Source organism: Hyposmocoma kahamanoa, unplaced genomic scaffold (genome assembly GCF_003589595.1).
Source record: "Hyposmocoma kahamanoa isolate Upper Pololo Valley unplaced genomic scaffold, ASM358959v1 79, whole genome shotgun sequence".
Taxonomy (NCBI): Eukaryota; Metazoa; Arthropoda; class Insecta; order Lepidoptera; family Cosmopterigidae; genus Hyposmocoma; species Hyposmocoma kahamanoa.
Window position 1 is genome coordinate 7,062,602 of NW_020653993.1, and position 12,034 is coordinate 7,074,635.

A 12,034-nucleotide genomic window follows, 5' to 3' on the forward strand; every position below is an offset into this window, starting at 1 on the left:
TAATTTCACAAAAAATAATTGAATATCATGGTGGTAAAACGTCTTGGCATTCAATAAAAACTTAATTACTATAATGGATTTAAATGTAATTTTATTTAATTTGATAAAATGCTTAAAAAGTAAAATATGTACTTATTGCACGTCGCTTTCATAGCTAAATTGAAATAAGTCGTAACAAAGAAGAAATACTGGTTCTGCCATCCGCTAACTAAAACGCTAAGTGACAAAATAATTTTTTGAGATATTAAAAAAATAGTAATAAAAATTATTTTGTCACTTTTAGAATATGTTCGTTTTAGAATATGTTTTAGTTAGTGTACGACAGGGTTATTAAATTGACAACTCTAGTCAACGGTAGCAAAGGTACTTCCCTGAATGACGAAAAAACTTTCATAGATTTCTTAAAGATGGCGGTAAAAAATATTATAAAATTATGTCATATTATTAAACAAATCACTGCAGCAGGCTCTTGGTATAGTTGACAAAGTTTTATTTATTTTATTTTTATTGTAATGGTACAAATTACAGATTACAACATTGTTTTGAAACAAAATTAATTTAAAAAGAATCATCAGTAAATCTGCATTCCAATTATAACTGTACACAGCATTCAGAAAACTATATAAGTTTTGTGCGATCTTACGAACAAAAAACAATAATAACAATATAGAAGGAATATAATTAATGGTTACAACAAATATCCCTATTATGTTCTACACATTCGGTAAATAGAACTATTTGCAGAAACATTATTACTTGCGAAAACCTGATTAGCAAATAATTCATTATCATTCGTTATACTTAAAAGAATAATATAATAATATAAAGAAGGGTAATATGTGTTCCGTACTTCCGTTTTGACGCATCTAAATATTGGAATGACCTTCCACTGTCAGTGTAAACAACTGAGTCATTTTCTGGCTTGAAAGGAAAATACATTAGTGGAACAATAATCGTAGTCTACACCCTTATCAGTTACTTTCCTTATTCGGTATCAGTTTGTACTAGACAGGTGCGCCGGTCGAAATTCAAATTTTTTTTTAACTTTATTATTATAATATGTATCATGTTTCCATAGCCTTAATGCATAGTTTACAAATATGGTAACCTACTTTTGAAATAGACTCGAAAGTCTCGCTTTTTTCCCGGAATATTCTTCGATTTTTTTGAAATAGAGCGACTCTAATAAGCGCTAGTCAGTATCTACAGGTGTAATCGTTAAGTGTACCCAGGCAATAATTCCGCAAATATAAGAGATATTAAAAACCTTCGATTCGAACCAACGTCATCCAGCAAACCGTGCCAGACGCTATGCCAACAAAGCCACGGGACGAACTAGCGGATCGAATTTCTGTTTTTGGTTTATATCGATGGAATTTTTACTTGGTATTCGATCTTTGTAATCTGTAATAATAATATGGACTTCTTCTTCATCGATATTATTTTTATAACTTTCATGTGATAAAAGCACTTGCACCCTTACGGCGTATGATCATATGTGGCTTTATTATACCAAGGGTATGAATTTCCATTTAAAGCCTTATTTCATACGCCTCAAGACACTTTTAGACTTTTGGAAGAATGTGAGGAAAGGATTTATATTAACAATCATTGCAAGAGCAATGGTAAGTCCAATAAGGGTACTGTTAAAAACAGGCATCCAGGCCACAAAAGAAGCCTTTTTCATGCCATAGATTAAAGAAATGCACGAGGTAAGAAAGGCAACAACACCAAAACAGATGTGGGTGAGCTTGGACAGGTTTCCAGGGATAATCCTGCTCAGCTCATACGCGTAGAGCGAAGTGAAGCCATTGATTAAACTCAATATTGTGAACCCCACGGCAACCAAACCTGTAAAAGATACAAAAATTAAAGCTTGAAGGTTAAATCGTGCAAAATAGCTGCGTGTTGTATGCTTAACGTTTCAGCGGGACAGTCCCCCTTTTAAGCTTCGTGTCCCACTTTTAAGGTTCGTGTCCCGCTGTTCCCAAAATACTTAACAATTTTCCAGCTTTGACAAAACAGGACGCAAGGACACTAATTTAAAAAAAAATGGCGCGAAAGCGATAAATAAAAAAAAAGCCAGCCCAGCAGACCACACAAGTTAAGTTCTTTTTTAAAATTTATGTCCATTAAACAATTTTAGTTCTTATTTATTGAGATTTTTTGAGGAAATAACTCCATTAGTTTTGTTATGATTATGAATATAGAGATCGAACACACAAAAACACAGGAGACTTTCGAATATTCGGTAACTTGACCCGTGGCTCAGATGTTAGAGCAATACTACGGTGCAGCATGTATGGACGTGAGTTCAAGTCCCACCGGGTCGATGAAAAAGTTTTTCTGTGTGTTCGATTTTTGTATTCATAATCATTTCTAGTTCTTTTTAATTTTTTTTAATAATGTGTTTTATTTTTAAATTTTTTTCCACGCACACGCAGACACACACACACACACACACACACACACACACACACACACACACACACACACACTTTTACTCTTACACTTTTACGTTTACCCATTTGCTGTCTCCACAAATTACTATTTTTTCTTATTATAGTATTGTATTGGTGTATAAAATTTTTGCATAATGTATAAATAAAGTAACGGCAATTGTATATTTTACTATGCCATTGAAAGGTTTGCTGGTACCTACAGCACAGGTTTTTCCTTTTTTAAGTACCAGCATACCATATGACCATATGTACTGATTATTTGATACTTACTTACTGTACACTAATACATGTTGTATTATTGTTATGGCAAATACGGAAAAAATATGGTCACGTTATGCATGCACAGAGCGGAGCATTCCAAAGCGCTTGTGTTGAATATTTTTTCATTTAGTTAGTTAGTTGATTTAGTGTAATATTCGCGCCCTCCCGCCGCATGAAATTCATCATCATCATCAACCTATTTATATGTTCCACTGCTGGATATGGGTCTCCACACTAGTTTAGGTCATAGCTTTCATCACAATGTTTCCTTCACCGAAAAACTACCGTAGTAACTTTCAAATTAAAGTTCGCACAAAAATTCCGAAAAACTCCGAGTCTGGATTGGAACCCAAAGCCTCTTGAGAGGTGGTAGGTCAAACCATCAGGTAACCACGGCTTGAAATTATTAAAGAAAATAACACAAACGCAACAATCCGCGTAGTAGGGCGCGTGTCCACGTTAAGTCGCCGGGTCTATGCAAGAATGCGTGTCGTTAATACACTGCCTCGGCGCGCCATACAAGAAAAAATCTCTACCACTGACGCGACGCGCTCTGTCGCTCTTGTATGGGGCGGGGTGAGGTGCATTGTCAGTAAACGAACGTTTATGCGCGTGTTGCTTAGAAGTCAACATAATACAACAACATATTTCTTCCCACAGTCGGTAGTAAAACGACAGCTACCTCGAAGACTCGTAATGCCCTGACACATTTTACCCTACACACGTCTGTCTGAAAGCATTCGTATCGTGTCAATACTCATTATTTTCTAGTTTGCAATAGACACGACATGTTTTCGTGGCTAGATCCGACAAAGTTCTTGTGGTGTACAAGACCATTTTTCATCTTTTATGTAGCAGACACGTCGAATTCCTAGCGTGTACACGCGCCTTTACTATTCTCGTAGAGAGACAAAACAGTTCTTCTTCTTCTTCTTCCTGTCCTTATCCCACGCTAGGCGGGGTCGGCACAACATGTATTTTTCTTCCACTCGTATATTTTTGGTGGTGGTGTCTGTGATTGCCTGAGAGGGGTCCCGTGCCGTAGAACGTATAGGTAGGTTGATGACGAACTCGGTAAAAACATACCAAACTGTCCATGATAACTAAACCAGTTGACGTTGTTGTCGATAGATTTCAAGACAGAGCCCGCTATGGCCAGAATGGAACCAACTAATTGAAGAATCCAGTGGACACGTCTTTTGTCCACCAAAGTGAAATTGGAAGCCCAGCTCCCTGGTGCTAAAGCTAAACAGGCTTCGGCCATGAGCAATTGGTACTGAAAAAAAAACCAATTAAAACATTAAGTATGGAAATAAAAGTAACCATAGTAACAATTAATTACGAAGTAGGTATACTTAATCTGTATTGACAAATTACACGGAGCCGCTTCATTGATTGAAGTATATCGTCTGTTTAAAGGTAAACCCACATAAGCGACATTTTCCACAAAAATGTTACTTATGTGGTTTTACCTTTAAGCAGACGATGTTATTGAAATATTTTTATTGAATATCACGATGTTTGTGAAAACTAACGCGGTAACACACATTATAGTATAAAAGTAACGGGACTTACTCGCGTAGTATTTTAGTCGGAAGCGGTCCGACTAGTTTCAACCATAATCGATGGTCTTCATCAGGGGTTGAGTGTAACGTTTGCGACCGCGTCACGTCTAGCACTTTTGGTTTTGAAGGGAAAAGGGTGCTAGTGAAATTATAGGCACGTGGGACTTGTCAACTTATGTCTCAGGTTGACGGGCGCAGTGGCGGTACCCCTCAGAACTTTGCGATTTAAAGCTTTGAATGGCACTGCAATAGATATAGACAGGCCTGTCGTTTACCACCAGGGGTACGACTTGTCCGTCCCGTCATTTGGTATTAAAAAAAAGTACTTACTCCAATGACACACACAACAATATGTTGATTAGTGGCGGTAAGAGGCAATCCGTTTCTAAAAGCAAAAGCCAGGCAGATACCGACCACGATTCCAATGCACAGTCTTCCAATCATGTTAAAAATAGACTGGCATATATGCCAGCCATAGTTCTCGTGATCTGACGGATTTGATTGCACCGCAGGTAAGCAAATAATTCGTGGCTCATCATAGGCTAAAATGTCAACTGGATTTGCTGACATTTTTCAAAATCACTTTTATAAAACAAGAAATTAAAAGCCTCAAGAAGAAGAACTTAAGAATAATGACTAGATACTGTGAGTCGTATATATATATAGAGACAGCGGTGGTTACGGTAGATTAAAAAATATTAGATAAAAATATTTATGTACTGTTTGTATGTATATATTGTATAATTGGGTATGTATACTCTGATCGCGCGGTCGCTTGGTAGGTACTGGGAACTGAAAACCCTCAATGTGTACACTTTGATCACGATATCAGTTTCACCTGCCCCATTGCTGTACGATTTGTCGCAACCGATCGCGCGATTTGAATCAACTGAAAAAATATTTCTAATAGTTTCCCAACAGATCACAATATATTTAATACGGTTTCAGTTTTTTGTTTTGAAACTATTAAAAAAACTATTAAACAATTGAAATTAATCAACGAAGTTATAATATTTGTTTATTTATATTATAAAAAATAAAGCCTATTAATAACTGTACCAAACTGTTCATAAAGCAGCAGGAGATCGAAGCTCGGTTTTCTTTAGGCGTTTTCTTTAATGAAATGTAATAAAACTAATCACGGTATTGTGTTATTATTGTTATATTTGAGAGGTTTTGTAGCAAATTTATAAATAACCAAGGAGAAAACGGTGTGACGACATCTAGGAGTAGACTGGACTTCGGTAAAGGAAACGCCTAAAGAAAACCGAACTTCGATCTTCAGCTGCTTCAGTTTAAGCAGGCACAAATCAAGAGTTAGCTAGCTTACAGAATATTAGATATGCTACGTAGAAAACATGGGCTAATTTCTTAGACAAAACAAAAGAATATGATGTCCATTCGATACAACACAAAGTGAAAACACTACGACGGAAATTTTCAAGGAACTGTTAAAATTTCGAAACAAAATTCAATCTCCCTTTTTCACACCGAAAACAACAGATGCAATGAACTTGTGATGTAGTCACATAAACTGAACTTCAACTACAAAATAGAGATGGAACGATTTGGAGACACTTAACGACACACTTAGATGAAATCGCCTGTTCTTTCTTTTTTTACATTGTCTATGGTATACATATAACCAGCCCTGGTAAGTTAAAAAGAAATAAATGGACAAAATCAGGAACTAATATACGTAATTTAATTTTTTTTTATCTCAATTTATCGTCTGTGATATATCTATTATAATTCAATGGCCTTATAAAATTTAGTTTTATCACTTTGCAGAATTAACTTTCCTCACCGATGAAATTACGTCGAGTATAGGTCGCTTACCTATTGTAATAAACTTTAAAAAATATTAGGATAGAAATGTTAACATTACATTAAAAACACGAATAAACTAACAATCTGATTTATAGATAGATAGAAAGAAAATAGATTTATTTCTTTACCACAGAAGAGAAAAAAACGAAACAAAACAGAAGAACATCAAAACATAATCAAGACGTAGAAAGAACGTAATCAATCATAAATAAATCATTAAGAAACAAAACAAAAATATACACACAAAACAGACACTAGGTAGGTAAAGGTCGACCTCGATTGATAAAAGAGATTTTAAAATCAAGCTCAAACAGTTATTAATACCATACCAGGCCGAATTGCCCATGGGCGGCCGTGTTGGTCTTACTTTTTAACCGATTTAAAAAAAGAGGAGGTTCTCAATTCGACTGTATGTTTTTTTTGTATGTATGTTACGCGATAACTCCGGTATTTGTGAACCGATTTTCATGATTCTTTTTTTGTTGGAAAGAGGGTACCTCCATAGTGGTCCCATTTCATTTTGAAGAAAATCATCCACCTCTAAGTGTCACGCATGAACTTTCATTTTTATAAATAGCGCCTAAATTTTACTTAAGGAGCAATTATTTTAATGATTGGTTTTGCTATTCTCCAATTTAAGGCGTTTTTCTCTCTCAATATACTTTGAGTAGTGAGAACCGATTTTTATTATCTCCTGCGTCAAGTCCCGTACAGTGGCGAACTAAAATATCCCAATATTTCAATAAAACTTAGCAAATAGACGTAATTCCACGTACTTTTGAGGTCGGTTTTTTTAGTACTCTGTACTGAGATTATTCGGGGTAATAGTTTGGCTGAGAGGGTATAATATTTATTTTGGCATTTAGTATAAGCATTCTACTATTTTATTATTTAATTTATCATGTTTCTGTACATATTAATTTACATTAATAAATCATAATATTTAATAATAATAAAATAATGAGGAGCAACACTCGTGATTTTATCACTTTTTCCTAGCGTCGAGCTCTACGGGCAATACTGAAAATAAGCGCTGTGGTAGGTTATTGCATGCCTAATACGTGGGGCGCACTATAAGTTTCCGGAATGAATAAGAAAAAATACTATAATGGTCAGAAATAAATTTATTGTTTCTCAAAATATTCTCCGTTAGCGTTAATGCACTTTTTCATACGAATGAACCAATTTTGAAAACATTTATGCCACTCCTCCGTGACAATCTCTGAAACATATTTTTCATATTCTTCGACAGCCTCTTCAGGTGATGAAAATCGTCGACCGCGTAACAGGTTCTTAATTTTTCGAAATAAATAAGTCACAAGGTCGGGATTGTACGCAGGATGGCTCGTAAGGTCAACGTTGTTCACCTTTAAAAATTCGTTTATCTGTCTGGCCGTGTGAGAACTGGCATTATCGTGGTGCAAGATGATACGGCGTTTACGGTTATTTTTACGGAGATTGTCAATAACTTCCGGCAAACAAATGATCGTGTACCAATCACTATTCACGGTACAATGATTCTCCAAAGCAACAGTAGCCGCGTGTGCAGTTTTATTAAAAAAAGTAGCAATCATCCGCTTAGAGGCACTTTGCATGCGCGCCATTTTGGTTGGTTTCGGCTCATCTCGAAAGACCCATACGCTCGATTGCTGCTTTGTTTTGGGATCGTAACTATATAAATCCATGTTTCGTCACCTGTTACACTATGTCTCACGCCAAATTGGACGCCCCTTCGTTGAATCTGGTAAGCATGTCATTACCAATGCACCAAGTGACGCGATCCGTTTTTCGGAGCATCCAGTCAAATTGTGTAGGATCCACCGAGAGCACAGCTTTTTCACACCCAAATGTTTGTGTAGCATTGATTGTATTTGACTCATGCCTATGCCTAAAGATGCCCGAATCTCATGGTATGTCACATGCCTGTTTTGATCATACGGCGCACAGCATCGATGTTTTTGTCGTTCACAGCAGTGGACGGGCGACCATCACGAAATTCGTCACACGACCGCGTTTGAATTCTGCAAACCAGCTATAAATAGTCGTCTTGCATGGTGCTTCATCGCCAAAAACAGTTTGAAGTTTAAATTACACTTTAAGTCGTAGAAAATCATACTACGAAAATTTTCACGAGTTAAATCCATGGTGATGTAGACAACCAATTTCTAAAATGACGCCACAATGTAAAAACAAGTGACAGTCAGATGAAACAAACTGTATTCTACAGCCAAAAAGTTCCATTTTCAAATGTTGTAATTACTTTTTAAATATTGTTTATTATACTGCGCACTATGTAATTATTTGTATTTCAAGTGACCGGACGAACAAGTCGTGGGCCTGGTGGTAAGCTACACGTCTGGCCATAACTGTTGCAGTGCCTCTGAGAGCTTTAAATCGCAAAGATCTGACGGGCACTGCCAGTGCGCCTGTTACCCTGAGACATAAGTTGACAATTCCAATATGCCTATAATTTCACCAGCACCCTTAACCCTTCAAAACCGGAACGCAGTAATGCTCGTTACTGCTTGGCGGCAGAAATAGGTAAAGTGTAATGGCAGTACCTCCCTGGACGAACTCTTTGACAAGGAGCTTAGAATTGATACGAAAAACAAATGAATAAGGTAACACAGAAAATAGCACGTACTTTACGCTTACGTCTAACGATATCGGTGGCCCAACAATTTGCACTGTGGGCGCTAGATGAAGAAGTCCCGGGATCCATTCCTGGTAGAACCACTTTTCTAAATTGGTTCTGGTATGTATGTTCTGGGTAGTGCCCCGGAGTGACCATATAATTAGTGTGGTTGTTATTACCTATTTTTAAAATTCTAGTCTGCCACTTACAATAACAAATTTTTAATTATATACAGCGGACTTTCTTAATGAACATTTTCCTTCCTGGATCGGTACTGTTGGACAAATTAAATGGCCTCCGAGATCCCCGGATCTAACCCCGTTAGATTTTATAAGGATATGTAAAAGAGTTTGTTTACAGGAACCGGTATGAGAGTGTGCAGGAGTTACAAACTGAACTTAGACGTATTATTTTAAACATTCACCACGAAAAGATAAATAAATCAACAGGAAGCGAAATTATGAAAAGAGTGAGAATTTGTATACTACACAATGGGAGACATTTTGAACATTTGATAACTTAAATTGATTGATTGTAAATTGCAATTAAATGTACCTAATTATTTTAATTAAATTTCAATTCCATGGTCTTCCTTTTATTTAAGATGTTATGTTATTTAGAAGAAAACAATCCTTATGATTGAGTCTTTCGATCAGTATAATAAAATTACAGGTGGTTTTTTTTCACATTTTGCGGGTTCGATTCTCGGTTCAGAGAAGCGATTATTTAAAAATCTTTGAATGCAGTTCGAATTGTTTTTAAAATCAAAATGAAGTCTTCTTTCAGTAAAATGTTCTATCAATGGTATTTAAGGTACTTTCCCTCCATGTGGCATAGCCGTGGGACACCCTGTATATATATAACGTCAAATCTCATTCCTGTTTCAAGGTATTTTTTAACAATTGACTTCGCATTTGGGATGATTCAACATCAGAAACAACAAAAAAGAATTCCAGGATTCTTTTATCGTTCATTTCCCTTGTTTTTAGTATCAATCGCTTATAACGCCAATTAAATTTTACTACTTTGCCTTTATCGCTGTTATTTTTTATTAAATATACGATAGACAAAACGTTCATTCAACACAAACTTGCAATCACAACATTTGCAAAGATTATTAAAATAATCACTTTTTTTTATTGAAAGTAGCTGCCGCATATAATGTTATTATGTTGTACTTATGTTGTCGACGTTGATTATTGATAATCTACAACGCTGTTATTCTACCAGTAGTTCTCGTGCTCCTATCAGTGGGAGTACGCTGTAGGAGCATGTGAAAACCGTCGTCGTCATTTTGGTACCTTTTCTTGTATTTCTCGTACTTTTTATTTTTCGTTTACAGACAAGTTTTTTGTTTGCTTTGCTACAATTTTGGTCTTAGGTCCCCGTTTAGTATGGATGCTGAAGTCTGCCGCCGCTGGTTGAAAGGGCGCTTGTGACAAAAACTCAAAACCGAGAAAATAATGTTTAAAGAAATTAAATGAAAAAATATCTGCTGTTTCTTTCTGCAAATGCAGTAAGATAAACCTATATTATACACAAAATATGGAATTAAAATATTTTATTTATGCTTCATTATTTAATTATTACGATTTTCCGTTTACAACTTAGTAAAAAATGTTCGTAAAATACTCAATACTAGATAAGATGGACGCAAGTAACCTCTCCTTTTTAACATAGCAATACACAATGCTATTGTTACGTTAGGGCGCATTCTCATTATGTCGTGACGACAGACAGTCGTGCAGTTTAAAGTATCGTGACTTGTATATTTAAATCAAGTTGTTCACATACAAAAACACGAGTAACGTCGTGCGAACGACAAGGCGGCTGCCGTGAACCGATAAATTGTCGTCACGATCTAGTGGGAACAGCTAGACACGATAGTCGTTCAACGATAAACGGCCACGACAGTTAGTCGTAGTGTAGGAACAGGCTAGACGCGACAGTCGTCCAACGATAAATAAAACGTTACGACATAATGGGAACGCGCCCTCAGTGAATAAGATGAAAGGGCAGTATGTGGTTACAATGTCTTTTCAATGTCGTAACTTGACATTTTCAAGATTAATTACTTAAATGAAATGTAACCACTTTAATTTAAATTTACATTACTGGAAAATTAACATTTTTCAGTAACTACATACATGTAGAGCGTCAATCGAGGAAGATTTAGAAAATTAAATGTGACTTGAGTCTTTTCATTTAGGAAACGAAACTATTTTTCCGGATGTAAATCGCGTATATTTGTTTTTTCAAACAAACCGACGTTTCGGGCACTTTACAGGTCGCATGGTCACGGTTGACTGAGGTGGTAGTCTTCAACCAGTTATCTTTTCATTTACTTAAGTAATTGAAATGTGTAGTTAAAACGAAATGACGTATATATGCAATTACGCCTTTTTTTAACAATTTCTTCTGTAAATACGTGGACAATAAAAGTGTGGGTACTTACCAAGGAAAAAAAAGAACAGATTCATCTTTTTTTGCTGATCACGACAGTACATACAACTCATTTATTGAAAAAGTATGACATGCGCCCTTTCAAGTAACGGCGGCAAAATTGTGTTGACAAGTGGAGTGCAAACCCTAAATCAGGCAATAAACAGGTATAGAAAAGAAAGAAAATAATTCTTAATGAAATACATTTTATTATAATTCAAATCGTTTAGCCATTCGAACTAGATTCACAGCTTAACTAGGTTGGTTTGTACACCAAGTCCTCGTACAGTCACACTTAACAGTCACTTAGTCACGACTTAAATCTAAGTTTTTAAAACAAGATTGCATATTGAGACATTAGGTATAATCGTTTACTTTGAGATGGAGCAGATTGAAACTTCGGTGTGAATACAAAGAAATTGGTAAAAAAAACTGCCGACTCGACGTGCGGAAGAAATAGGATAACACCAGGCTATTGGCAAAATGTTATGTTTCAAAATAATTACATTACTTGACCCAGCCATGATTGATCAAATTGGAGTTATCATGCTTCTTCCAAAGACCACAGCAGTTACAATAACATTATTTATTAATCAGTAAAATACATTCTATAGACATTCTTAATAAGCACATTAGGTAGACAACGTTTGTTGACATCGGATTTTGTCAATGTCGCGAACAATAGGCCTAAGTAATAAAAGAATTTTTTATTTGCTGATAACGTCAAAACTGTGCTATGTAGACTAATTGACGTGCTACATTTATCAGCAACGAGGCAATAAAAAAATTACATGTGAATAGTGATACAAATGTCATTCTATATACAGGGGGATAAAAAA

At 35.8% G+C, this 12,034-nt stretch overlaps 1 protein-coding gene across 1 annotated transcript; it reads right to left on the bottom strand.

The window, feature by feature from the left end:
• Positions 1–648: 648 nt before the first annotated feature.
• Positions 649–4,858, bottom strand: LOC113233534. Its single transcript, XM_026468657.1, has 3 exons — positions 4,619–4,858; positions 3,810–3,999; positions 649–1,851 (listed from the first exon to the last, which is right to left on the bottom strand). The coding sequence occupies exons 1-3, from the start codon at positions 4,856–4,858 to the stop codon at positions 1,541–1,543; spliced, it is 741 nt and encodes a 246-aa protein (XP_026324442.1). The 3' UTR covers positions 649–1,540.
• Between the last annotated feature and the right edge of the window lie 7,176 nt (positions 4,859–12,034).

Bases quoted from the DNA above. Each gene is read 5' to 3' on its own strand.
- LOC113233534 (XM_026468657.1), bottom strand. From the start codon at position 4,858: ATGTCAGCAAATCCAGTTGACATTTTAGCCTATGATGAGCCACGAATT. The intron at 4,000-4,618 runs GTAAGTACTTTT...TTTTTTTTTCAG, and splicing joins TTGTTGTGTGTGTCATTGGA to TACCAATTGCTCATGGCCGA. The intron at 1,852-3,809 runs GTATGTTTTTAC...TATCTTTTACAG, and splicing joins TAGTTATCATGGACAGTTTG to GTTTGGTTGCCGTGGGGTTC.